The sequence below is a fragment of the Aspergillus welwitschiae genome, assembly GCF_003344945.1.
Source record: "Aspergillus welwitschiae strain CBS 139.54b unplaced genomic scaffold BDQ94scaffold_16, whole genome shotgun sequence".
In the NCBI taxonomy this organism is placed as follows: domain Eukaryota; kingdom Fungi; phylum Ascomycota; class Eurotiomycetes; order Eurotiales; family Aspergillaceae; genus Aspergillus; species Aspergillus welwitschiae.
Window position 1 is genome coordinate 378,378 of NW_020798710.1, and position 24,583 is coordinate 402,960.

Below are 24,583 nucleotides of genomic sequence, written 5' to 3' on the forward strand. Positions count from 1 at the left end.
ACACAGCGACAGCGGTAGGGGAAGACACGGTGGAGCAGCAGCAGCACAGCATAGATCGATAAGGCATCCAAGCATTTCCGATCTGCGCCTTGATCCACCAGCACATTCCATCATTCAATGACAATAGAGCGGACAATAACTCAACGCATCATTCCATCAAACGAAGAGAATAGACATTTTATTGTTCAGGTACAAAAGTCAGTACCCAGTGTCTCACCTCCTCCACGCTGATTCGCGAATGCCAGCATCGAGCCTTGCTGTCGATCGCATCCCATCATCCCAGCCACCGATTAATCCCCAAAGCCCACCGTCAATGCGCTCCGCCCCATCACTTCGTCTTTTCTTCTTCTTTTCATCTACATTCCCTGTCTCTTAGCTATTTCCTTCCTTATTGTGAGGTCATTATCCAGCTACATCCATGTCTACACTACCCTTCCCTCGATGAAACATTTCCACGACCACCACATCAGTCTACAACTACTACTGGATCTACCCGCCAGATCCCCCGCCTCCACTTTAATCTTCATCTCCACCTCCACCATCAACAAACCACAATGACTCCAATCCCGATCCCACGAATACCACCACCACCAGATCTCAACCTCCTCATTCCACCTCCATTTTCAGAAAAACCCCAACCATCCTTTCTATCCCTCCGAAGCATCATCCCCTCCACCCTCCTCAAACGCTCCTCCGCCGCCTTCATCCCCGGAACCTATAACAGTCACGGCCTCTCACCCGGTGCCGTCGCCGGCGTCATCATCGGCAGCGTCCTAGGCTTCATCTTCCTCCTATACTTAATATTCCTCGCCTTGGGTTCCGGACGACGCTTCTCTAGCGAACCCAGTACCGCGACGTCGGCAACAATGTCGGAGGTGGTGGTGGAGGAAGAGGGAAGCTCGATTTCGCGACGACCACCACGGCGTCGGCGGCGCGAAGTTGTCGAGGAGATCGTTGATAGCGGCGGAAGTCGGCGGAGTCGCAGGTCAAGAGCCAGTCGGGGGAGAGATTCGCGCATTGTCGTGGAAGAGTCGGTTACATCGTCTGGTCCGTCGAATGTGGTTGAGGTGGAGGAGGAACATTCCAGTGTGGAGGGGCCGGGAGGAAGTGGGCGGAGGAGACGCAGTCGGCCGGGTCATTATCGGGCTGTGGATCCGTTGGCGTATGGGGGGTTGACGGAGGATGAGAGTTTGAGGTCTTAGCCGAGGACCTGGGTAGCGGGTGAAGTTGATGTCGAGTGATTGCTATTGTGTTTTGTTATATAAGGCTGTCGTTGCGATTTGGTCCTGTCCTTCGACGATGATTTGATACCCTGCCCTGTGATGTTTCATGATTAGGTTTAATTTGCGAGTCAGTTTTGCACGAAAAAGAACGCATACACGAACGGAACTAGAAATGAATAATGTTAATTACTACCGATGTAAATATGATTGGATTTCAACGAAAGTGACCGACTCGAGTAGTCGTCCAAAGACCATGCGCCGTTAAGCGCCGACGCCAGTCAAACCTGACCTGACCTGACTGACCCGACTTGAAAATCACCCAAATATAGAAACACAGACAAACCCCGCGCGAACCGTGCTCCGTGAATCCTTGCGCCCAACCAAAGAATGGCAATACAGTATCAGTAGTAGTCAATCGCATCCAATCTAGACGAGAAGAGAACGCAGGCACCAAATCCAAACACAATCAAAAGGTCACTGAAAGCAGCAGGTTTCTCAGAACAGGATATCCAAGCAGCAACAGCAGGCCAATGCGGCCATTATACCCGCGCAGATACCACCCCCGGAGGATCCGCCCCGGTCCTGTCCGGCATAGTAACCTTGTTGCTGCTGCGGCGGGGGATAGTACATCGGCTGGCCTTGAGGCGGAGGAGAACCATAGTATCCTTGCTGCGGCGGAGGACCGTAGCCCTGGGGCGGATATCCCTGGTTGTAACCTTGTTGAGGGTAACCGCCCTGGTTGTAGTAGTCTTGCGATGCGCCTTGGTGGTAGGGACCGGCGTCGTGGGTGGGAGGAGGGTAGGACGGAGGAGGCTGGTCCTGTTGTTCAATTATCGGTCAGTGGTGGAGTGAGACGTGGTGAAGAGGTTTGACTCAACGTACAGGTTTGTTGTAAGACATCTTTAATAAGGAGACAGTCGCAAGTCTTGCGGACGCAATCAGTAGTTATGCGTTCTTAGTTCCGGTAAGGAATGCCTGTCGGCGCAGTTTAGGCTTCTGGTAGAAATGAGAGTCTTCTCTATGATGCGGAATGTGCGGAGAGAAGAAGAGGGGGAGGTGATGATGATGTGAGGAGAAAAAGTCGGGAAAAGAGACGAAGAGAAGCGCCGAGAGAAACCAACGATTGATGGCAGCTTGGCGAGTGGTCCGGATTAGGCAACCGGCTATGTCGGTCTACGCGGGCGGAACTGAGATGTTGGGGAGGACAAAGATGTCGTGCAGATGCCAACTACTTAGCTTATGTGTCTACAGTCTCGTGGTGCCATACGAAACAAACAAACATTGGAATGTCTCTGTCACACAGCGTCTTGTTTCATCATTGTTGCGGATGAAGCGTAGGCTGCCCTGAACGTGACTTCGCTACCAAATCGGTGGTTGGGGAAAGAGGGGAAAGCATGACGAATATCTTATCTTGGCGTGGTGGCTGATGGTGGCTGGGTTGGTTGCCATTTTTAGTATTCACTTGGCTAATTCTGCTCGATATAATAGCAATCATATGGAGTAGAAGGAGTACGTTATAAGAACCCCCGATGGTCTAGTTGGTTATGGCGTTCGGCTGTAATGGTAATTATTGTAACCGAAAAATCACCAGTTCGATTCTGGTTCGGGGGATCATCTTTTTTAGTTTCCTTTTTTTTTTAATCATCTACAATAGATGGACCCTTCATTTAGGTACCGTGTACCGACTTTTCTAATTCTTTACCTGCTGCACGTAGACACTGAACTACTACTACTTGACTCCTAGTATTTTAATCTTGCTGGGCTCTGGAATAACAGTGGTGTGTGTGCCAATAATGATGTTCAAAAGACCCCCTAGTATATACATATATTGAAGAGCAAGCAGGAATTTCCGAACAAACTGAAACAGCATAATTTCATACTTGTGGTATTGAAGTATTGAATTCGAGACCCAGGTACATTTGATCAATATGTCTGGTCCATAACCACCCAATGTGGCCGATGAGAACTATATCCGTTCTTTCCAACATGGGCCAGCTGGTGAGGTGCCCAAGTACCTCCTGCATGTTTAGCGCCAATGATGCCACATTGAGGGCCACTCAGCAGTCACCACATTAATCCGAGGCTGAGCTGAGTGCTTGGTTCTTATCACATTATAAGTACATAACGGACGTCTCGAAATCTTTCTTCTTTCAGTTGTGTGAGCTGAGAATATCTAATCCAGCGCTCTGTTACTAATCAATATTCTATTACAACTACACTACAGAACTTCGCAAGATCTTGTAGTATCTCAAAATACCACTGTGCAAGACTGGTTGTCTTGTGATGTTGCCTGGAGGCCTCAAGGAAGGCAGTTATGCAGAGGAAGTGAGAAATGAGGCAGACAATTGAAAACCCGAAAAGAACGATAAGGATAAGTTCATAAACAGCTCTCCCAGCAGCGACGACGCTCACAATGTTAGTTAAACCATGAAGATGTGACAATATAACAAAATACCTGCTATTGATGACAGGACTATTAGTGATACTGGTGCATATCATAGACACTAAATTACTGACAAGGCAGCTTTTATCTATAAAGCTCTCTGATAAAGACCTATAATAATCTTAAGAATGACTCTAAGCAGGCAGAGTACATCTTAAGATAAGACGAGATTCTTCGAAGAGTAATTTTGAACCAATCCACAGCCGAGAAAGCGGTCGAAACAAACGAGTCCTTTCAACATTTGGAGAAGAGCAAAAGAAAAAGGTGGTCGAAGAAGGCCTTGCCAGAATTGGAAAATATAAGAAAGCTATTGAGCATTCGGAGAGTACTATTAATGTGATCAAGCAGGTCAAAGCCAAATTTGATATTCCCTCTGAAAAAAGTCTCCCTAACTGCACTGCCATGGGCCGTGATTTCATCAAGCGTGGATGTAAGTTCACTAACCGGAAAGCATTAGCATTTATCCTCCAATATCTGCAGATTGAGCTTTCTATGAGCAAAGAAAAGGGATGAAGTCTTGGAACTTGCCATTCTCATACTAGTGCAACACACAGATCAGAGATCTCCATCCAGGACAGTTGGGTAGTCTTGGGAAAGTAGAAAAGCATATTATTGCCCCCGGGCTATCAGCCTTCGAACCTGGAGAAAAGCTGGGCTTCTCAGAATAACATACTTTTGGTTGGGCTAGAATCTGGTGATTTTTATTCCATTCAGTTCAATCCCAATGAAATGTCAGCTGGGCAATTGTAACACAAAAATACCGAGGAAATCTTTACGGAAGCTCTGATGGATATACTGATAATGGATATTCTGATAGAGATGCTTCCTGAGCTTAGTGATTCCGAGATCCTAGGTGCTCGTTGGAAATGAGCTTCAGACACCAGTCCTATCAGCATGCGTGTACACCATCATACCACAGCCCTTAATGAGTCTTGTAGTCTCTCGTTTCATGAGAATGAGGAAACAAATCGTTTGTTCACGCCTTGGTTTTGTAATCCTCGTAATCACTGATCTATATTAAGTTCGGGTGTGTTACTCTTGCATGACATTAAACTCACGCTTCACTAATAGGCAGGTGACTGAAAGATTAGTATCGCTATAACATCTAGCACTCGTACTTAAGAAGTTGCTTGTTGGTGGTGTATAACCAGATCAATGTTCAGTAAATATGCATTTTCAGTCAGCCAGCTTGTGTGCTGTTTTATTGCCGTTGTAGGGAGTGGTAATCGATTCCTACTTGGCCCACTAAGGGTGACACTTCGACAGCACAGTTGATGGTATGGAACAAAACCAATCTGTATCTATCTGTCAACATCCAACACATTCTTTCTAGATTCCTTATGTGGTTCAGTCTCCACCTCCTCCATCTACTTCTACTCTACTGCAACTTTAGCGATCGCTACAATTGTCGCTTCTAGGTGCCTTCCACTCCTTAGTTCGGTCGACAAGTCTCACTTTTCCCCGATCAGACTGCGTCAAGCATTCACCTTCCGAAAGGTGCTAGGACCACCCCACGGATGGTGGGTCACTCATCATTCAGCCCAATCTGAAACTGCGCCGAAGGTAATATGGATCAAGCACACAGGAACTAATTATTCGCGAGCCGACGAGGGTCTGGAGTCTACTTTGCACGCTAAAACGGCACCGCCATAGCAGCCTAATTGAAGGCATTCGTCATCTACGTCGACACGTAAGTACGCCATTTTCGAGAACGGTGGGCTCATCCAAGAGAATAATTTATCAAATAGGGGTTCACAGTGTTGGTTAGCCTTTTTTGCTGAGAAATCAGCCCTGTCTGCTACACAATGAGCGGCCACGCTTCATCTCCGTCGAAGCTCTGAACATCGATACACTGTAGAGGGTTTAGATGTGGGTTGGCAGTCAAGACAAGCCTTATGCCCATGTGCGGTGCCTTTTTTTCGTGCTGCACGCAAACAATCAATGCTCGAGACAGCCGTGGATGTGTTCTGGCAACAGGCTTGCCCGGGTCTGTCGGCTACGGAGCATACGTATGCCCCGGACAACCCTGAACTTTTCGAAGGTCACCCAGACCCTTAGAATGTCCACCGAGTCGAATAAGGGTCCGTATCAGTGCATTATGGGACTTTACACGGTGACTCGGTCCAAGTACAAGTTCAATTCTGGCACCTCTTCCCCGCCGAGCAATAGGAACATCAAAAGCAAATTATCCGACTCCGAACGGAGTACACATACTCAGGGAACGATACACATTTGATCACATCACACTCAATAGACATGCCGTTTATCCCGCTTCCAATTTTTTGCTGTGGCACAAACCCCGCGCAGCCTTGTTGGCCAGCCGCTCATTCGTGGCTTGCGCGCTAACTCATGGCCGCATTGCGTAAGCGCTCCACCGAGTATGTGTGGCATCGATATCAACATATCAACATCTTTTCTACCGTTTGAACATGCATGAGCTGTTATGCTTAATAGCCATTTTATTTGCCGGGACTAGTCGTGCACGAGTCAGATTTCGAAACCTGGTAGAAAGACGCAACGCATCCATCTTGGCTTGCGGATCCCATCCAACTACAGCGCTTTCCCTCACTATACTAGTTTCCCTTACTATTCTCGGCGAGCCCTACGGCTGCCGGCCATAACGGTTGGTTTATCTATTTTGAGCCGAATAAGCGCTTACGTATGTCTTCATTTTTTTGGCATGACCCCTTCGGGTCGATCAAGTCATTGCAACAGCTGGGCGCCGCAGGGGACCGGTCAACAAACCAATGGATAAGCTTTGGTATGAATCCTGATGCTTTTACTTTGCACTAGCTGACTTTTTCTGTCTTAAGGGGCTCCATGATACCCTGGCGATCTAAGCCTATTGTATAGCTTGCCAGCTCATTACTTGAATAAGATGGAGTGCGGACCCAGAAGGGTCCTTACTTTTCCAACACAGTTTCCATGCGCCGTGTGGACGTCACAACATGTCCTACAGAAACTTATCCAGTTTAGACGTCTCGGATAGGGCGAATCTCCCCGATTACGAGTTACACAATGTCCCTGTTGCACCGCCGTATACAGCCACTGCATCGGCTCCCGCAGCTGCAGGAGCAGGAGCAGGAGCAGCAGAAGCAGCACAGAAAGCCAGTGTTGCAAAAGGCGCCGGAGGACCGTGGTATGACCCGCGCTCGTGGTCACTGTTAACGAAGTTGCTCGTCGCCGGAGGTGTTGTGGTTGTCATTGTTGCGCTCGTCGTGGGAATCTACGAGGGCACGAAATCATCCTCATATCCAGATTACTCTGCACTGAGTTATAAGCTCGCAGATACATACTCGGGCTCTTCATTCTTTGACGAGTTCGAATACTACACAGCCGCCGATACGACAGACGGATTCGTAGAGTATGTGCATATCATCCACACACACCTCACTCCATATACGCAAAGCAAAGAACTCAACTAACCCTATCCCAGCTACGTCGACAGCTCCACCGCCTCAGAAATGAACCTAACCTACGCATCCAGCTCCCGCGCCGTCCTGCGCGTGGACACCGACACCTCAAACCAAACCAGCGGCCGCAAATCCGTGCGCATCACCTCCAAGAAAACCTACAACGATGGGCTCTTCATCTTCGACATCACCCACACGCCCTACGGCTGCGCCACCTGGCCCGCCCTCTGGCTCACAGACCCTAGTAACTGGCCCGAACACGGCGAAATTGACGTCCTAGAGTCCAACAACAAAGCCACCCACGGCAACGCCATGACATTACACACCTCAAGCGGATGCAAAATGAACGTGAAGCGCAAAGAAACCGGCACAGCCAAATACACCAACTGCCTCAACACCGCAAACGATAACGCCGGCTGCAGCGTAACAGGTGCAAAGGCAACATATGGCGAGAAATTCAACAGCAATGGTGGCGGCGTAAGCAATCCCCCCCATTCCCCATTCCCCCCATTCCATCCCCCACAACCCCCATATCTAATATATCCACCAGATCTACGCCATGGAACTCCGCCCGGCCGGCATCCGCGTATGGATGTTCACCCGCGACTCCATCCCCAGCGACATCTCCAACTCGAGCAGCACGCCCGACCCATCCACCTGGGGCGAAGCACTCGCCGACTTCCCCAACACGAACTGCGACATCTCGTCGCATTTCAAGAACCAGAGTATTATCGTCAATATCGATATCTGTGGTGATCTTGCGGGCGCGAGCACCTACTACACCGATCTGTATGATTGTCCGTCGACGTGCACGAAATGGGCCGCGGAGAATGGGGCCAACTTTACGAATGCTTATTGGGAGTTTAAGAGCTTTAAGGTCTATCAGACGAGTTCGAGTAGTAATAGTTCTTCGTCGGCGAGTGCGACGACGGCGTCGTCTACAGCGGTGGGGTATGGGGCTTCGGCTGCTTCTACTACGACGACGGCGGCGGATGGGGCGGGGAGTACGACGGGTCAGGGAGGGGGGAGTCAGAGTGGGCAGCAGGGACAGAGTGGGCAGCAGGAGGGTGGGGGAGAGCAGGGGGGAAGTAGTAGTAGTAGTAGTCAGGAGAAAGAGCAGGGTGGGCAGGGAGGGTATTGATGAGGATAGTAGTGATAAAAGTAATATTAATTGTGGTATTTTTGTTAATGACTGTTATTCTTGTCTGTTGGCTGGGATTTTCACTGTCTTTGGATATAGTGTATGTTTGATGAGATGGTAATCTTGCTAATGATCAGTGTCAATAGCATAAAGGATCTTGGTGCGATGGCATGTTTGTATAAGATTAGTGATAGGCCGCTAAAGGACACGATGTAGACAGTCTACAATTAGATTCTGGTATGGCATTGTCTACACATAAACATCACTGTAATAAGATCGCTCAACGTCCTACATTCAATCCGTACAACTTGCTTTTCCAATCGCTCATTCGTTACTTACACGACACGCTGCTAAACAAATCGCTGACTGAATGCTCCTGGCTGTCGCCAGTCTCGGGACTGGGAAAGATAAGAGAGGAGAATATGGTAAGACATGAAATAAGAAAGCATAGGTAGTAGGTAAAGGTAGGGTCAAAAGTCAATTACACAGAAGGAAAAGGAACCCAGCCGAGCTTGGTCCGTAGACCAACCGAGGCTGGTAGCACGGTGATCACGCAAGAAACCAATACCCGTGCATATTGGTTTCTGTTTTCGTAAGACAAAAGGGGGCATCTCGGTAGAGGAAAGCGGCGTAGTAGGGATGGATGGGTAGGGGTCGGGGTACACGACTCCTGGATGCATATAGAGAAACCAACGGATCACGCAGGGTGTAAATGTGTCAAATGCTTGTCTCGAGCTTTTGCAAATCTAACAATGAGCATGGCTGATGCAATATGCAGATGCAATGCGATGCAACACTCTATGCTTGGCGGTTGGTTTAGGCGGACTCCTCGAGGCTGGCCTTCTGGAGCTCTTCCGACACGTCGGCAGCAGCGTCCTTCTCCTGCTTCAGCTCGGCTTCAGCGGAAACCTCGCCGTTCACACCGCTGTTCTTGATAGCGGGCTTCTTGGCGGCGTCAGTGGCACCGTTGACGGCGGTCTCTTCCGCCTCGAGGCGGTCAATCTCCTCCTGGGCCTTCTTGATGTTCTGGATAGGGCGTTAGCAATAAATCTCAATCAAGAGAAGGCTTTTAACTCACCTCTTCGGTCTTGGAGGCCTGGTTCTTCTTCCACTCGGTGATCTTGGCGGCAAGCTTCTCGATCACAGCAGAAACGTCCGACTGGTTCATGGGAGGGTCGATCTTGACCTTGGCGAAGTCCTCGATCACACCAACGTTGAGGTTGAACTTGGTCTCAGTCGGGGTGCCAGGGGCGGGGCTGCCGTTGGCGCCCTTCTTGCCCTTCTTACCCTTCTTGCCGCCAGTGCCAACGAAGTAGTCCTCCTCGCGGTCCTCCTTCTTGAGAACCTTCATACCCTTGAGGTTGGAGTCGTCCACAGTACGACCGACGTCGGCACGGAAGCTGGAGCTCTCGTCCTTCTTCTCATCCAGACCCAGAGAAACGAAGTCGTAGGAGGGGTTGAAGTGGCGGATCAGACCCTGAGCAGTGAGGATCTCGTCGGTGTAAGCAAGGCGAGAGGCCTCCTCCAGCTTCTTGTCGGCGATCTTCTTGCGCTTCTCGCGCTCGAAAGCATCGCGCTGGGCCTTCTGCTTCTCACGGCGGACTCTCCAGGCCTCGTCCTCGTACTCCTTGTAGGCCTTGCGAGCCTTGTAGTAGTTGTCCTTGATTTCGCGGATGGCGGTCCACTTCTTCTGCTGCTCGCCGTGGAGCTTGGTGCGCTCGTCCCTCAGAGCGTTGAGGTTCTTGAAGGCACTGTCCTGCTCCGCCTTGATCGCATCGAGCTCCTTCTGGATCTCGGAGTACTTGTCGCTAAGAGCCTTGGCCTCGGGGTTGTCGAGGGTCTTCTTCAGGGAAGCGATCTGGGTCTTGAGGTCGTTGATGACCTTCTGGGCCTCCTCCAAACCGGCGAAGTTCTTGCGCTGCTTGCGCAAGTTGGAGACGTCGGACAGAATCTTGCGCTCATCGACCAAGCGAAGGGTGCCGGAGTCGACCTGCTTCTCGAGGCGGGCAATTTCGCGGTCGAGTTCCTCGACATTCTTGAAGGACATGCGCGTACGAGAGTTGTTCTGTTCGGAAATGCGAGCCTTGAGGGTAGCATCGAGGGCATTGATCTTCTCCTGGGTGCTGGACCGAGAAGCCTTGAATCCCTGCTGCTTCTGACGGATCGAAGACAGCTCAGCGCGGAGTTCCTGCTGCTTCTTCGCGGCGGGCGAGTCCTGGTTGTTGGGCTTGGCGGTCTCGATCTTGGCCTTGATTTCGGTCTTTGATAGAGTTAGTCTTCTATGATCACCGGTAGATGGTAGGTTGCATTCGTCTTGCGATTGGGTAAAAAGGCGGGACACCAATAGATGCAGTGTAGCGTAAGGCAGTTCCAATGGGCAGTTGGGCAGAGAAAAGGCCACGGAGCGGTAGTGAATCACCGCATCCAAGGCAAGGAAATGCGATTGCACGATGCCAATTGAACGAGAAAACAATCCTTACATACCAATTTGGCCTGAACAGCGGCATGCTCCTTCTCAGCCTGGGCGAGATCGGCCTTGAAGGCCTCCTCGTTGGGCTTAGTAGGCTTCACCTTGTGCTCCGTGGCAGGAGCGGATTTGGCGTCAGCGGCCATGTTAAGAGGTGGAGAGAAGCAATAATAAGACAACACTCGACAAAAAGAGCGCGATTGACCGAAATCAACCGGGAAAAGAAAGCTCCAACGAGCGGACAGAAGGGGGAGAGGGAAGAGGAGGAGGGGGTTGAGGAGGGGAAAATGGAAAGAGAACGCTGGAGAAGGAGAAAGTCGTTACTCTTTTTCTTGGTCTGGCCTTTGCTGGACCAAAAGGCGGCGCTTACCGTTTGGCGCTTTTAGCGCTGGCCCGCCGATTTTTCGAGAACCGCATTTTGCTTCCATCATCGCCTCTCTCCCCTCCAGCCTAGACAGCTTTCTGCTCCGCGTTCTCCGGGCTTGATCGGTTTATCTGCCCGATTCTCGCTCTTCTTTGACCTTTACACTTAATTTCTTCCATTTTCAAGTTTCGCGCCGCGGTGTGCTAATCCCCTCAGCCATGGACGAGGACTACTCTGCAGGCTCCGTGGACGCCGACCGCGAGATGACCAGACTCTGGCGCACATGGCGGACAGTCTTTGAGATGCTGCTGGATCGTGTAAGGATTTTCCGCAGTTTCAGGCGAAGCTTCCAATAATCACTCCGCGAACATCCCACTAATCAAGGTTCACAAATCCACAGGGCTACGAGGTGACCGAAGATGAAGTCCAAATGCCTCTCCACGAGTTCAAGCAAAAATATTCCGACCCTCTAGGATACCCCGAGTATGCGCGCCTTCCATGCCATTCAATCCCCCCCAGTCAACTCCCATCTAACTCAGAATCCCATCAAACAGCCGCAACAAGATGAAAATCAGCGCCCGGCCCACGGAAGCCATGCAAGCGAAATACACCCCCCTGCCCAGCAAATCCAACCCGAACCCCCAGCCCGACTGCGGTACCATCTACGTTGAATTCTGCCCGGACTCGACCGGTGTCGGCACCAAGCAAGTGCGTACCTTCAACCACTTCGTCGACGAGAACAACTTCCACACCGGCGTGTTCATCACCCAGACTCCCATCTCGCCGTCCGCTGTGCGCCTGCTGAGCAGCATGCCCGGCCGCATCTGCGAGCATTTCCAGGAGCAGGATCTGCTGGTCAACATCACCCGCCACGAACTGGTCCCGAAACACGTCCTGCTTAGCCCCGATGAGAAGGCTCGTTTGTTGGAACGCTACCGTCTGAAGGAGTCGCAGTTGCCTCGTATACAGGTGTCTGATCCTGTTGCCAGATACTTGGGTCTGCGCAGAGGTCAGGTCGTGAAGATTATTCGGAGAAGTGAGACGGCTGGTCGGTATGCCAGTTATCGGTGGGTTATATAATCGCTGGGTTGCTTTTTTTGGGGGTCCTGGGATGAGAGAAATGAGTTGTCTCCGTTAATGGCGATATGCTTATTGCTGAGCCGGAGGTACAAGTCTCATCTCCTTCCCGACGCCAGGTCCAGCAAAACGATCCAATGTGCCCTTCGGAAGAGTCTATCAAAGACGCAAAGAAAACAAAGAACAGGAACAAGAAAAGAGAGGCTGGGTTGGAAGGAAAAGGAGGGAGGAAAAGAAAGAAAAGAAAAAGAAAAATTTACCGAATACAGGCATCGGGCAGCATGGCGTAAAGGCGAAAAATCTTCTCGAAAGTGTGTTTCTTAACGGGTGGTGTATGTGTGTATGTCTATGCTATGTCTCTTTTATCTTCCGTTTTGACGTTAAGGTGTGCTTCGGTTTCACCTCTATTCTCCAACTACAAATATATCTATCTATCTACACAATTCATACAATGGCTGTACAAGATTAAATCGGATGGTATTAAGTTAAGACTAAAGTTTACATTGCCACAACAAATATCCTACATATATAACTAATCCATCATCATCATCATCATCATTCCCAACGCTAAGCTTACGTGTGCGAGCGCCATCAATGCACAGGCACACAGATATCAGACCTTTTATGGCCGGGTCTTGGTACTGCCTCGGTCACCCAAGACGAAAAACCAAAAGGTAAGAATCTACAGTCATATACTCATCCAAATACGTAGCACGTCGTGATCATCGTTAATCATTTCGAGCATCCTCGGGCCCAACAGGACAGACCATCAATCACCGTCTGGACAGCAATCTTCCCACATCCTGGAGCTCAACCTCGTTCCCTTCCATGATAGGCGCTGACACATCAGCCTGAGAGCGGTAAGAAGGGACGGGTGAGTCCGGAGGATCACTGAAGTGGACACTGGAGCCGCGACGGCGATTAGAAGACGAATGGGAGTTACTGCGCAGACCTCCTGGGCGGGAGAAGTTGGGCGAGGAGGAGAGAGGTACTTGGTGGGACAGGATGGATGAAGAGGTGGTATTGAGATGAAGTGTTCGGGCTGGTCCTCCAGTATCCTGATTGAAGGCGTTGCTTGCCCCGCTGGCATAATGTGAATATTGCGAAGTTGGGGCGCTGGTGGGAGAGGTCGGGGGATGATTGTTTAGAAGGCTACCGACGTCGAAGATCCGGAGGTTGGTGGTATCTGTCGAGGATGATTTGCGCGGTGTCTTGTTGGTTTCAATGTACTCGTGCGGACTGACTTTGATGTCTAAGCTTCCCGTGCTGGAGGCTCGGTCGTCTTCACTGCCACCAGAGCGCTGGTTGAAGGACCAGTTGGGGTCTAAAGTTCCCGCACGGGCTGTCAGTGGATGGATGGGCATCGCAATAGGTGCAGGACGGGGCGTTTTCGTGTCTGCGGAACATAATGACGGGTCCAGTCGAATACCCAGATCTGCAGCAAGATCGGAATCACTTCCCCACTGGTGGTGGGTGATGGTTTGACGTCGCACGGAGCTGTGATCCATGCTTTCGCTGACGGAGGCTGATCCTTGAGCCTTTTTGAATTTGTTCTTTTTGGCACCTCTATCACGCACGAATGAGCCTATGATGACAGCGTTTGAGACCGCCGTGGCGGCTAAGATTTCCAAAGACGCGACAAGCGATCGGTATTGCTGTGAGCCATCGTTCCAGATGACTGAGGGCACTCGATAGCATGTGATTCCAACTAGAATCAGAGACAGAGCGAACAGGATCACGAGGGAGATTTTGCGTTTCAGAGGCATGTGAGTCATCACTATGAAAGGAATCGGGAAGGAGACTAGGAGCAGATCGGTCATCACATCGCAGGATCCCATTGTTATCAGGTTGGCATAGCCGAGGCGACAACGTGGACCTGGGTCGGGCACAACTTGCCAGTAATGGTCGAAGGGCTGGCATTCAGCGAGAGTAGCAATGATCACTGCCAACAATGTCGATGCCAGGAAGTAGTAGATGAATTTGAGGAAGATTCGGAGGGAACGTCGCCAGATCTTGCCTGCCACTCGCTTGAGGAATTCGCATACTGTGAACTTGGCTATCCAGATGCTAAGCGCATGAGGACGGTTAGAGCTGGTCCCAAAAACACCCGGCGAGAAGAGGGAGGTCTTACAAGATAGCATAGAAGATGCGCGCAACAAGAACGAACTTACTGCCAATGACTCTATGGTGAATGTCTTCGGCAGACAAGCCCACGGTCTTGGTATTATTGGTACCCCAGATCAAGACGACATGCACGCATGCCATGCGAATCAATAACGGGATGACGCTCAGCATCATCACCTTATCTTCCCGGAAGAAACGCTCGGTCCGAATATAACGACCACAAACCCGGACAACGATGATGGCTACCGAAAAAGCCGTAGCCCACCAGCTCACGAGCAGAGTGGGATTATCTTGCTCCTTGGTCCGGGGATCAGGAGGGATATCGGAAAAGATCCCACGCGATTGAAGCATCCACTGTACATTCATGGCCGCTGTGCCACCTCCGAAGAGGGGCCAGTGAAGTGGAAGCAATCCCCAAAATCAAATAGAGATTTCCCAGTAGTTTCAACAGCAGTGAATATGAAGCTGTGGTGTTCTTTCGTACATTCACATCGTTCAAGACCGGGATCGGTACCTGATAGGCACGTGCCCTACTCCGGATTTGGTGTGGGGAAGCCAGCTCAACAAAGGAACCGGAAAGTTACGATGGTCGATGTCAAGGACACCCGAGACAAGGTGGAGATGGCGATCGGCAAGAGTGCTGCTAAAGGTGACAAGAGCTTTTCTTCTTGAGTGGAAGTAAGTGTCCCTGTTGTTGTAAGAATGCAATAACGACGATAGTAGTAAGAAGCTCGGACGCGCTCTGTGAATTTGCGGGGGAGGCTTGAGGCTTCTCTCGCCAACCAGTCTGTTCGTTGAAGTATCAATGTAGAAAAGGGCCAAGTACACCGCCGTTCTGACGTCGATTGTAAGTAATTATAAGAGTAAGCAAGACTTGGGACAGCAAGTCGAGTCAGCGAAGAAGTATTTTGCGACCAGATTGCGCGATGAGCGCCGAGTCAAACAAGGGGGTTTAGAGATAACACACGGGGACGTCTGCCACTGGCACTTTTATCTTAACGGTGAAGCATAATATATTAAAGCTCTCATGGCGAGAATCCGCTAGACTTGGGATGGGCCTACGGGTCATGGCGCGCTCGATAAACTTCGCTGGGGCAGCGGAAGATAACGTAGACGGGAACGGTGGGCGCCGGATGTAGCCATGGAGGCTTGGGAACTTACCAGGTGCGCGAAATGACAGGGGAATTACCGGAGAAAACGAACCAAGATAACTTGGAGCGTTGGACCAGCCAGAGAGGAGCGATAGAGCAGGGAAGAAAGCTAGTAATTGGTGCCTAGCTCACCCATGGCGTCTAAGACAGCCAATGAACAGGAATGGCTGGATGGACGGATACGAAGCCATCGTCCAGCTCACGAGATTGCTTGTGATATGGGAGTTTGCCACATGATTTGCAGCTGATTTCGGGCACGATCGTGTGGGTGGACAGTCTTCGCAGCGTCATGATTCCTGCGAAGTGGGGATTATCGTCCCATAGAGAGAGAGCGTGTGTGTGTGAGTGAGAGGAAAACCAGAGGTTATCCGCGGCCGATAGGCCGATGATCAGTCGATGCGCCGGGACCAACGCCAATCACCGAAATTGTTTATCCATGGGAAGGTCGGTACTGTGGACAAGCAATGACAGCAGCAGCAGCCGTGGCAGCAGCTGGGAATGATAAGCCCCTGATAGGGCGACTGTTCAGGCCCGCTTACTGACAGCGTACATTAGCTGGGCAGAGCTAAACATGGGGGTGGGAGTGGACACACGAACCTTTGGGTTACTTCTTACTCCCCTCATAGGAGGAGCTAACAAGCAGGAACCACACCAAACAAACGGTTAAGAGAGAAGCGACGGACTGGAAGAGGAGACAGACGGAGACTGTCCGAGCGCCAAATCTTAAAACAAAGCAACGTCCAAGTGTCTGTCTCCACTGCTTGACTGCCTTCACTCAGTCGATCCATATGGCTTGATTCAAATCCCTCAAATATCTCCCGGTTGGGTTCTCTACCTCAGAATGACCTCTCCAGCATATTCCCAAAACCATCAGGCACTTAATAGACCGATCATCTTCATTACACGTGAGATACTGGGGGATGGACAGAATGGACATATACGCGCAGAACCGAAGAAAAGCAAAGATGTCAAGGCACCGGTTTATCTCCGTTCCAGCGTGATTCGTTCTCTCTCTCTCTAGTTGCTTCTTCCCCTCCATGGATGGCCAAACCAGGGATTCCTTGAAACTTTGGACAGAGATAAGGCGTACTACTTACTTTGCCTACGGTCGGAACCGATGCGCACCTGGCGATTTGTCGGTGTCCCGACCGGTCGATGCCGAGAGCACGCCAACTGCCAGGGGATCAACTCTCTCTCGTGGCCCATAAGCAGCCAGATTCATGCAATGAAAGGCTCAGGACATTCTCCTCCTCGAATGATAAGGGATCTCGAACTTTGATTGTTCTGATCTATCTATGTGTCTAAAATATCCAGTAGTGCTCAAAATGTACAATAACCAGCGGTCATGAAAGTCTAGACGCGACGAATGCTGATAAGCCTAGTTCTGGCTCATCTACTCCCTCAGGGACTGGACGTCCACCCCCTTGAGGATGCCGTCCAGGACCACCCGCAATTCCTGCAAGAACTTGGTGACTTCCTGCTCGGTTCCTACGGTGATTCGCAGGCAACCCTCGCAGCCAAGTTCCTTGCCACGGAACCGCACCACCACTCCCCTCTTCTCGGCCATGGCCTCGTAAGCAGCCAGCGCGGTCTTGTTGCTAGGCTTGCCGCCCTCGCTAGCCGGCTTATCTAGCATCTCGACCAGGAGGAAATTGGCTTCTTGGCCGCCAAGGAAACGGCCGACACCCGGAATCTTGGGCAGCTCCTGCACCAACCGGTCCCGCTGTACAATAATCTTCTCCCGGTACTTCTTCATAACCGCCATGTTAGTCGGTGAGAGAGCCGCCGTGGCAAGTGCGCTGGTAGGGCTAGAGATGTTGTACGGGGCCTTGAGGCTGTTGAGGAGAGTTGCAATCGGAGGACTCGTGAACGCAACACCCAGGCGGATACCCGCTAAACCGAACGCCTTGCTCAGCGTTTGCATGACCACCAGGTTGGGCCACTCAGTAACCCATTCAGCCAGACTAGAGCCCTCAGGAGCAAAGTCAATGTACGCCTCGTCGACAACCACCACTCCGTTCCACGTCGGGTGCTCCAGCACCTTCTGAATATCGGACTTCTTGATCAGGTTCGCGGTGGGGTTTCCGGGAGAGCAAATATAGGCCATCTTGATCGAGGGGTCTGCCGCAAGCGCCTCGTTGATCTTCTCCGGCTGCAGTTGGAAGCCATTGTCCACATCCAAAGGCACCTTCACAATCTCAATATCGTTCACTTGTGCGCTGACACCGTACATGCCATATGTGGGAGGGCAAGTGAGGATCTTATCCTTGCCAGGAACACAGAAACATCTCAAAAGCGCATCGATGGCCTCGTCCGATCCGACACCGACGAAGAGGTTCTCGGGCCCGAGGTCCTTCTGGGTGTGGGTGTGGGTGTTGCGCAGCTGGCAGAAAAGCTTCTTCAACTCGACCTGATGACTGACACACAACTTCTTTTAGCAATCCCAACAGCAATCCAATAGCACAATGTATAAGGAACAGGTGGGTTGGTGGTGAAGGACCTTGTGCGAGCGAGGGAATGAGCGAGACTTACGGATCCGGATAACGGTTCAGACCCAGGAAATCAATTTCTGGCTTGGTAGAACCCGTCGACGATCCCGTCACAGTAGACTCCTGCAGAGCACCTTCAGGATTGAGGGCAAGACCGGGGCCGTAGGCGTTCTCGTTGGCGTCGAGCAAGACGTTCGTCCCATCATCTTTGTAGTCACTGACTCATTAGTGCCTTCGTCGCAGTCTAGCGGAGACGGGGGAAACACACTCTCTGGCGCACCGGTAAGGCTGCAATTTGAGGATGTTGGGCCGCGCGCATTTGGCGAGATCGAATGGAGCCATTGTGTACAGATTGATATGTGATGAGCGAGAGTATGGTGGTGGGGAGAGGAAGAAAGAATGGCCAGGCGGGGAGGGGAGTCACCGGTGGCGGGGAAGTTGATCGGCGGAACACCCGGTGTCGGCGGGAGTGTCGCTCCAGGTACTGCGGCAATGATTATGAGTATTAGAATGGTGACACAGACAAGTCTTAATACCACTATTGTACACTTTGTTATTCATCTATCTATCCTTTCTCTTTATGTAATGCTCCAGGCCTTTTATATACTGTCTGCGGTCCTTGATTTTTTAAATCATTGAGGACTTTCAAGATGACATACTAGATACACACATGACTACCAATGCCGTACAAGCAACAACGCCTCAAATGCCTTCAGACAGATGTCGTCTAGGGTTGCTCATGTCCTCCAGGGTCGAGAGTGAGCAATCATGCTTTAGTCATAAGTTTCTATTCTTCAGCAGCATCGGAAGTCTTGGCCTTTTGGCCAGACTTCTTGTATTTATCTTGCTTCTCGCGCAAGTATCGCCAGGTTCGGCTGACCCCCGAGGTGAGCAGTCCCTTCGCCGATTGCACGGTGCTAGGCCAGCGGATGGTCTTTGCAATTGTAGTCTGCACTTCTTCCGTGAGGCTCTTGTCATCAGCGATCCGCTGTTCAAATGGACCTCCTTGCCTCCGACGCACTAAGTCGGAGTCGTTGTTGTTGCTCTCCTTCATCATCTTGTCGAACTCGACCCGAGGGATCTGATAACGGGTTTGGTACTGGAAGTAGAGCTTCTCACGGAAAGAGTCCGGCAGACGGCGAACCATGTTACCGCGCTTGACCGGATCCATATCCTGAGTAAGGCGCACGTTGGCTTCGGGATCATCGATCCAATCGCCCTCCGTGCAGCGCTTATCGTTGAACGTAACATTGGGCAGGTTTTCAATAAGGGGCGCATATAGTCGCCGGAAGTTAGCCATCTGCGACGACACGATGTTGTTCACCTTGCGAGGATCTTCCGCTGGCAGTGCCATGCGAAGATCGCCCATGTAGCTCATGCTTGCAATGGTGCTGTACAGTTGAAACTCGGTGAACTCAGCCGGGAGCAGCAGTAGAGCTACTCGGACGGCGGATAGCAAGTTCATTTGATTGGCCAGTCGCACCTTCGGGTGGTCACGCAAGATCTTGACTGGCTTTTGCAGCCGTCCAGCAAGATACAAGGTATCCCATTGGCTGAGGTCCCGGCACAGAGTGTCAAGGTTCACGACCCCATATTTGATTAGTGTGCCATTAACGGTGATGTAGGGGTTAAAGTAGACCCCGGCGCCAATTCGATCCTGCACTTGGGATACCATGTAAGAGCCCAAGGATCCCAAGCCAGAGTAATGGTCTCGATGCTGGTGAAGATTCAAGGAGTGCCAATGTTGGGAGTATGATACCCCGAAAATGAAATCAATCATTTTACCTTGCCCCTGCTGCATGTTCTTGATGGCTGCTGGGGCCGACGGGTGGCACTGACTGGAGCCAGGCGCACTGCCTGTCTGTTGGAAGACACCGGATCCATAGGCAAACGCATATCGAATCGGAGCTCGGAACTGCCAAAGAATCTGACGCAAGGCTTCTTTGAATTCCTGGTTGATCACCATATGCTGATTGACCCCGAAGTCTTTGGAAGGTAGCTCCGAAAACGCGGAGATCGACAGGTCCGGATTCGCATCCCAGTCGCCGGGATCCGACCGCTGTGAGGAGGTAGAGAAGGAGGCTGAAGACGAGGGAAGCAGAAGGCCACGGTCTGTGGAGGTCGATTGCGAGGTTAGGACACCATGGGAAGAGGATCGGTTCGAAGGAGAGGAGATGCCATGAGATGATGAAGTCGAGTAGGGGTCAACCGAGAAGGAGCGAAAAGAACCCGGGATGCGCGCATGCCGCGGGAGAGACGGGTTGATCGAACGCAGGCGCACATAACCTGAGTTCGTGTTCAATAGGGAAGTCTAGCAAGGTATCCGTTAGTCTCTAGCGGGTGATGCACTCCAAGGGTCTAGGCATCCCGGTGTCTCTTCTTACAGTAGCTTGGCGCATTGTCGCGATTCCACTAAGGGAAGGATAAGTTGAGCACAGCGAGGGCTGTAATTAGAAATCAAGTCAAGAATCATCTGAGAACGACCGCCTTAGACCATACTTCCAAACCGATACAGATTGGGAGGAAGGTAAACAGAGGGCGAGCAGGAGTGGAGAGGAGACTGGGGGGGATGGCTCCGACAACAAATGTTCACAATAATGAGGGTCTGACGTACTCTTCGGCAGGTGTTCTCGGCCTGTTCGATTGCAGCCCGGATGAGGAAAGTGCCCGACTTCGCCACGATCCCGACCCCAGACACTCCCAATCCAGTCAAGCCACATCTTGCAGGTCACGTGGGGTCGTTCCTCCGCGGCGCGTTTCGGAGACCCAAACAACGCCGTAAACAAGAGTGTGACGGCGGGCGCAGGCCTCGAACAGCAACTCTCGCGCTTCAGTCGATTACAGCTCGATTTGACCCTCAATTACACCACTCCCCATGTCCTGAAATTCTCGCAGCCATGGCCCAGGAAATGGAGACCTTTGCCGCTCGCCTCGCCAGTTTCGATCGGGTGTTGTATCCCGAGAAACGGAGGTCATCCAGCGCGAAGTCTGCGAAACCGATCGCTTGGCCGCATAGCCGGCCATCTCCCGCTGAGGTATGGTGTTTTGCACCTGCAACTCAAGAAATGCACAATTGCTGATATGTCACACGGTCATAGCTTGCGCATGCAGGTTTCTTCTACAACCCTTACGAAACGAACCCCGATAACACAACATGCTTCCTGTGCCGCAGAGCACTAGACGGTTGGGAGGAAGATGACAACCCCATTACAGAGCACCTCAAGCACACCCGGGATTGTGGCTGGGCTATCATGATGGACATTCAACAGCACAGTTCTAATCCTGCTGAGATTGAGGATCCCACAAGCGAGCGGATAGCGCAAGCCAGGCAAGCCACATTTGGCGAATCATGGCCGCATGACGGGAAGCGAGGCTGGTATTGTCAATCCGACAAGGTATGTTGAGCGCTGCTACTGCACCTGCTGTATTGGTTCACTTTGGGAATCTGACTGTTGCACTGCATTACAGATGGTGGAAGGCGGATGGTACTTCTGTCCGAACGAAGAGAGCAACGACTTGGCCACCTGCCCATATTGTAAGCTGTCTCTGGATGGCTGGGAACCCAAGGATGATCCATTGTGAGTCTGCGTTGCTCCTTCCTTTCCAACTATCGCTAACTTGATCAGTGATGAACACTATCGTCGCTCGTCGGATTGCTCCTTCTTTGTCTTTGCCAAACCCTCTGGAAAGAAAGGGAAAGGTTCCCGGTCCAAGAAGGCTCGTGTTTCGAAGGCTTCTCGTCTATCCACACAATCTACCGCATCGGAAGCGCCAGTATCTGAGCTAGACGACCCGGTAGACCAGAGTACCCTGTCCCAATCAACTACAAAAACGAAATCCTCGAAGAAATCTTCCAAGTCCAAATCAAAGACAAAGTCAAAGAAGGAAGAGACAGTAGACGTCGACAGTCAGATGGATGTCGATACAACGGATTACAGCCAGCCCGAGCCCAAAAAGACGAAACGCACTAGGGGAAAAAAGAGAACTAGTGACGACCTCAAGGACGAGGCCGACGTTGTGGACTCTGAGACGGTGGAAAAGCCCGAAAGACCGGCCAAAAAGAGAGCCACCAAGTCACACAACAGCACACAGCAGGAATACGACAGCAGCCTAGAGGCCGTTAGGGAAGATGCACAGGTAGAGGAACCTCCTGTCGAAGAAGAGAAGCCAAAGAAGAGCCGTGGAACGAAGAAGAAAACAACATCCAAGAGCCGAAAGGTCTCCACAGAATCAGCCATCTCGAGAGCCGCGTCTGAGGTTCCTCCCATTCATGAGCAAGAAGCAGCAATGGATATCGACCATGATCTGGAGAAGCCCGGTGAAGAGCCAAGCGAGGAGCCCCAGCACAAGCCGTTGAAAAAGTCCAAGTCTAAATCCAAGAAGAAGGCCAAGGCGGATCCGGAACCGACAAATGAAACGGTAGAGCATAGCGCAGACATGGGGCCGCAGGAAGAGGCGATGCCAGAGCCTGAAAAGGCTCCAGAGCCAGAACCGGAACCACCAGTCGAAGAGGTACAGCAGACCCGACGCACAAGCAGACGGCAAAGCGCAAGAGTCTCCGATAAGCTTCGGCAAAGCAGCCATGACCAAGAGCCACCCCAGTCCGTCATGCAGCCAGGGCCGGAACCTACGACTGACGCTGTGGCCGACGCGAAGCAACAAGAGTCATTCATCTCTGTAGAAATTCCAGCAAGGAACTCAGAGCAGGGCGTCGGTGCAGCTCAGAATAACAAGGAATCTAAGAAGACGAAGAAAAAGGCTTCAGCGGAGAAGCAGCGAGCTTCCAAACACGCAGAACAGAAGGTTGATGTAGATTTCGACCATGAAGAGAGCCACACCAAGGCTGAGAACAGGGCGACAGACGGGCCAGAACAACAGCCTGACACCCCACAACAACTTGAGCAAGAAAAGCCTCAAAGTCAGACCCCAGATCAGCCATCTGCTCGGCGCAGATCATCTCGGGTTCCTCCAAAGACGGTGGAAAGATACAGCGATATTCCCAGAGAGAAGCAGTATGCCAGGTCATTAGCAGAATCTCGAAACTCCCATGTCGACCCAGCGCCGGAAGAGAGCCATCAGCCGGAGCGATCTGAGCCAGCTACGGTGTCGCCTCTTCCCTCGCCCTCTAAGAGCACTCTGTCACTGTCGCCGCAATCTTCCGACGCCGAGAATCAGCCACCGTCTCTGAAACCGTCTGTGAACCGGGCGCCAGTAGGGTCGCCTTCTAAGCAGGTTCGGATTCCACTTGCAGCCAGCACACCCTCCCCTTCCAAGCGAGGGCCAAATGTGAATTCCCTGAACACATCCCATCCGTGGACTCCCATCGATATTGACGGAATTATCTTGGCTGGAGGTGACAAGGAAAACATTGACTTCGGTGGTTTACATAGCGTCAAGGGTGACTTGACAAGCCCTGAGAAGAAGATGACCGTTGAGGAATGGATCAAGTGGAACGCGAAGAACGGAGAGGAGAAACTCAAGCAGCAGTGTGAGAGGCTGGTTAGCCAGTTTGAACGCGAGGGTGCTCGAGCTATGCGGGTGTTGGAAGGCATAGAATGCATAGATTGATCGGATCACTTGGGTATTATCTGTTAGGAGTATGCGGGTCGGGCAATGGGCATTGGAATAGGTACTTGGGTTTATCTTGTTTTTCAGTGGTACAATAATTTTGCCGCAATCTCTGTTGATAACGGTGCAGTCGGTATATGCTTATGGGATTTCTGCGCTTTCTGATGCGACAATGATATTCTCCCTTGTTTGGATAAAACGGAAATTTGCGATTAATGAATTCTCAAGCTCCAAACGCCATGGGTATACTGCAGCTTTCAGCCCTGATAAACCATCCCATCTATGACCATGTTTTCCGAAACAGACCATGCACATGCCCAAGCTCATCCACATGAGCTTACGCAATAATCCCCAACCTGCCCTCCCAGCTCTCATCCTCCTGCTTAATCCCATCGCCCCCCTTACGACGCTTCTCATTCCTCTTCCTCCTCTTCTCCTCCCTCTCCTTAGCATCCTGCTCCTCCCGCTCCTTCAGCCTCTCCCCCAGATCCAACTGCCAAGCCCGTCTCTCTTCCTCCTCGCGCACCCGCTTCCGATACGCCAACATCCTCAACCTCTCCCTCACATCCTCCACTGTAGCCCTCGTAACCTCCCCGCTCTGCCCCGTTGCAATCAAATGCTGCTTGCTATTCAAATGCTCCACAAGCTGCAAGTTATCCTTAAACGTCAAATCACAGTCTGAGCAGTAGAATCCAGCACCCCGACCTCTCTTTCCGATCGCTGACCCCGACGCGACAATAGTCGTCTTGCCGACCATCGAAGTGACATCGAGTCGCTCTTTGCGCGATGTCGTGGCTTCGAGTTGGCTGTAATCCACCGGCGCGTGCCATTTCTTGCCTAGAAGTTTGGCCTCATACCGGGCTTTGGATTCTTCCTTGCGCTTGGCTTCGTCATCGGCGGCTTTTTTGGCGTATTCTTCGCGGTCCCAGGTTTTACGGAATGCGGTGTCCGAGGAGGGCGTGCCGTAGGCGGAGGAGGATTGCTTGTTGTTGCTCATGGTGATTGCGGGAGAGGGTACCCTGTTGGGTACTGTTTATGAAATATGGGGTTTGGTCCTGGGGGTTGTGTATGCGTTGATTGATTGAAGTTGATAGCTTGATATTCAGTTGATGTCGATAGTTAT

General features: G+C 51.4%; 10 protein-coding genes and 1 non-coding gene across 11 annotated transcripts; 5 read left to right on the forward strand and 6 right to left on the reverse strand.

Annotated features, from left to right (window-relative positions):
* The first annotated feature begins 334 nt into the window (after positions 1–334).
* On the forward strand, positions 335–1,478 carry BDQ94DRAFT_34241 (uncharacterized protein). The gene has a single exon (XM_026775538.1). It carries the CDS (start codon positions 555–557, stop codon positions 1,200–1,202), a length of 648 nt encoding a protein of 215 aa, XP_026626283.1. The 5' UTR covers positions 335–554; the 3' UTR covers positions 1,203–1,478.
* Positions 1,479–1,718: 240 nt separating this feature from the next.
* Positions 1,719–2,123, reverse strand: BDQ94DRAFT_170424 (uncharacterized protein; the record flags this gene model as incomplete). Its single annotated transcript, XM_026771486.1, has 2 exons — positions 1,719–2,042; positions 2,106–2,123. The coding sequence occupies 2 exons, from the start codon at positions 2,121–2,123 to the stop codon at positions 1,719–1,721; spliced, it is 342 nt and encodes a 113-aa protein (XP_026626284.1).
* Positions 2,124–2,746: 623 nt separating this feature from the next.
* BDQ94DRAFT_t140 lies at positions 2,747–2,834 on the forward strand. The gene has a single exon. It is a non-coding gene; the product is annotated as a tRNA-Tyr (tRNA).
* A 3,780-nt stretch (positions 2,835–6,614) lies between these two features.
* BDQ94DRAFT_170425 (glycoside hydrolase family 16 protein) lies at positions 6,615–8,220 on the forward strand (the record flags this gene model as incomplete). The annotated part of the gene is made up of 3 exons (XM_026771487.1): positions 6,615–7,030; positions 7,103–7,556; positions 7,630–8,220. 3 exons carry the CDS (start codon positions 6,615–6,617, stop codon positions 8,218–8,220), a joined length of 1,461 nt encoding a protein of 486 aa, XP_026626285.1.
* A 209-nt stretch (positions 8,221–8,429) lies between these two features.
* Positions 8,430–10,979, reverse strand: bfr1 (putative nuclear segregation protein (Bfr1)). The gene is made up of 3 exons (XM_026766336.1): positions 10,705–10,979; positions 9,299–10,480; positions 8,430–9,246 (listed from the first exon to the last, which is right to left on the reverse strand). The coding sequence occupies exons 1-3, from the start codon at positions 10,831–10,833 to the stop codon at positions 9,037–9,039; spliced, it is 1,521 nt and encodes a 506-aa protein (XP_026626286.1). The 5' UTR covers positions 10,834–10,979; the 3' UTR covers positions 8,430–9,036.
* Positions 10,980–11,130: 151 nt separating this feature from the next.
* BDQ94DRAFT_143873 (DNA-directed RNA polymerase core subunit RPB5) lies at positions 11,131–12,598 on the forward strand. The gene is made up of 3 exons (XM_026766337.1): positions 11,131–11,368; positions 11,452–11,534; positions 11,606–12,598. Exons 1-3 carry the CDS (start codon positions 11,270–11,272, stop codon positions 12,129–12,131), a joined length of 708 nt encoding a protein of 235 aa, XP_026626287.1. The 5' UTR covers positions 11,131–11,269; the 3' UTR covers positions 12,132–12,598.
* A 13-nt stretch (positions 12,599–12,611) lies between these two features.
* On the reverse strand, positions 12,612–15,074 carry BDQ94DRAFT_34293 (putative integral membrane protein Pth11-like). The gene is made up of 2 exons (XM_026775539.1): positions 14,260–15,074; positions 12,612–14,195 (listed from the first exon to the last, which is right to left on the reverse strand). Exons 1-2 carry the CDS (start codon positions 14,616–14,618, stop codon positions 12,902–12,904), a joined length of 1,653 nt encoding a protein of 550 aa, XP_026626288.1. The 5' UTR covers positions 14,619–15,074; the 3' UTR covers positions 12,612–12,901.
* Positions 15,075–16,644: 1,570 nt separating this feature from the next.
* On the reverse strand, positions 16,645–18,345 carry BDQ94DRAFT_143880 (histidinol-phosphate transaminase). Its single transcript, XM_026766338.1, has 3 exons — positions 18,161–18,345; positions 17,936–18,109; positions 16,645–17,820 (listed from the first exon to the last, which is right to left on the reverse strand). The coding sequence occupies exons 1-3, from the start codon at positions 18,232–18,234 to the stop codon at positions 16,797–16,799; spliced, it is 1,272 nt and encodes a 423-aa protein (XP_026626289.1). The 5' UTR covers positions 18,235–18,345; the 3' UTR covers positions 16,645–16,796.
* Positions 18,346–18,427: 82 nt separating this feature from the next.
* Positions 18,428–20,495, reverse strand: BDQ94DRAFT_143883 (phosphatidate cytidylyltransferase). The gene is made up of 2 exons (XM_026766339.1): positions 20,277–20,495; positions 18,428–20,203 (listed from the first exon to the last, which is right to left on the reverse strand). Exons 1-2 carry the CDS (start codon positions 20,289–20,291, stop codon positions 18,680–18,682), a joined length of 1,539 nt encoding a protein of 512 aa, XP_026626290.1. The 5' UTR covers positions 20,292–20,495; the 3' UTR covers positions 18,428–18,679.
* Positions 20,496–20,700: 205 nt separating this feature from the next.
* BDQ94DRAFT_34337 (uncharacterized protein) lies at positions 20,701–23,629 on the forward strand. The gene is made up of 4 exons (XM_026775541.1): positions 20,701–20,927; positions 20,991–21,287; positions 21,361–21,470; positions 21,519–23,629. Exons 1-4 carry the CDS (start codon positions 20,790–20,792, stop codon positions 23,458–23,460), a joined length of 2,487 nt encoding a protein of 828 aa, XP_026626291.1. The 5' UTR covers positions 20,701–20,789; the 3' UTR covers positions 23,461–23,629.
* On the reverse strand, positions 23,630–24,558 carry BDQ94DRAFT_34335 (U4/U6-U5 snRNP complex subunit SNU23). The gene has a single exon (XM_026775540.1). The coding sequence runs from the start codon at positions 24,455–24,457 to the stop codon at positions 23,798–23,800; it is 660 nt and encodes a 219-aa protein (XP_026626292.1). The 5' UTR covers positions 24,458–24,558; the 3' UTR covers positions 23,630–23,797.
* Positions 24,559–24,583: the final 25 nt, after the last annotated feature.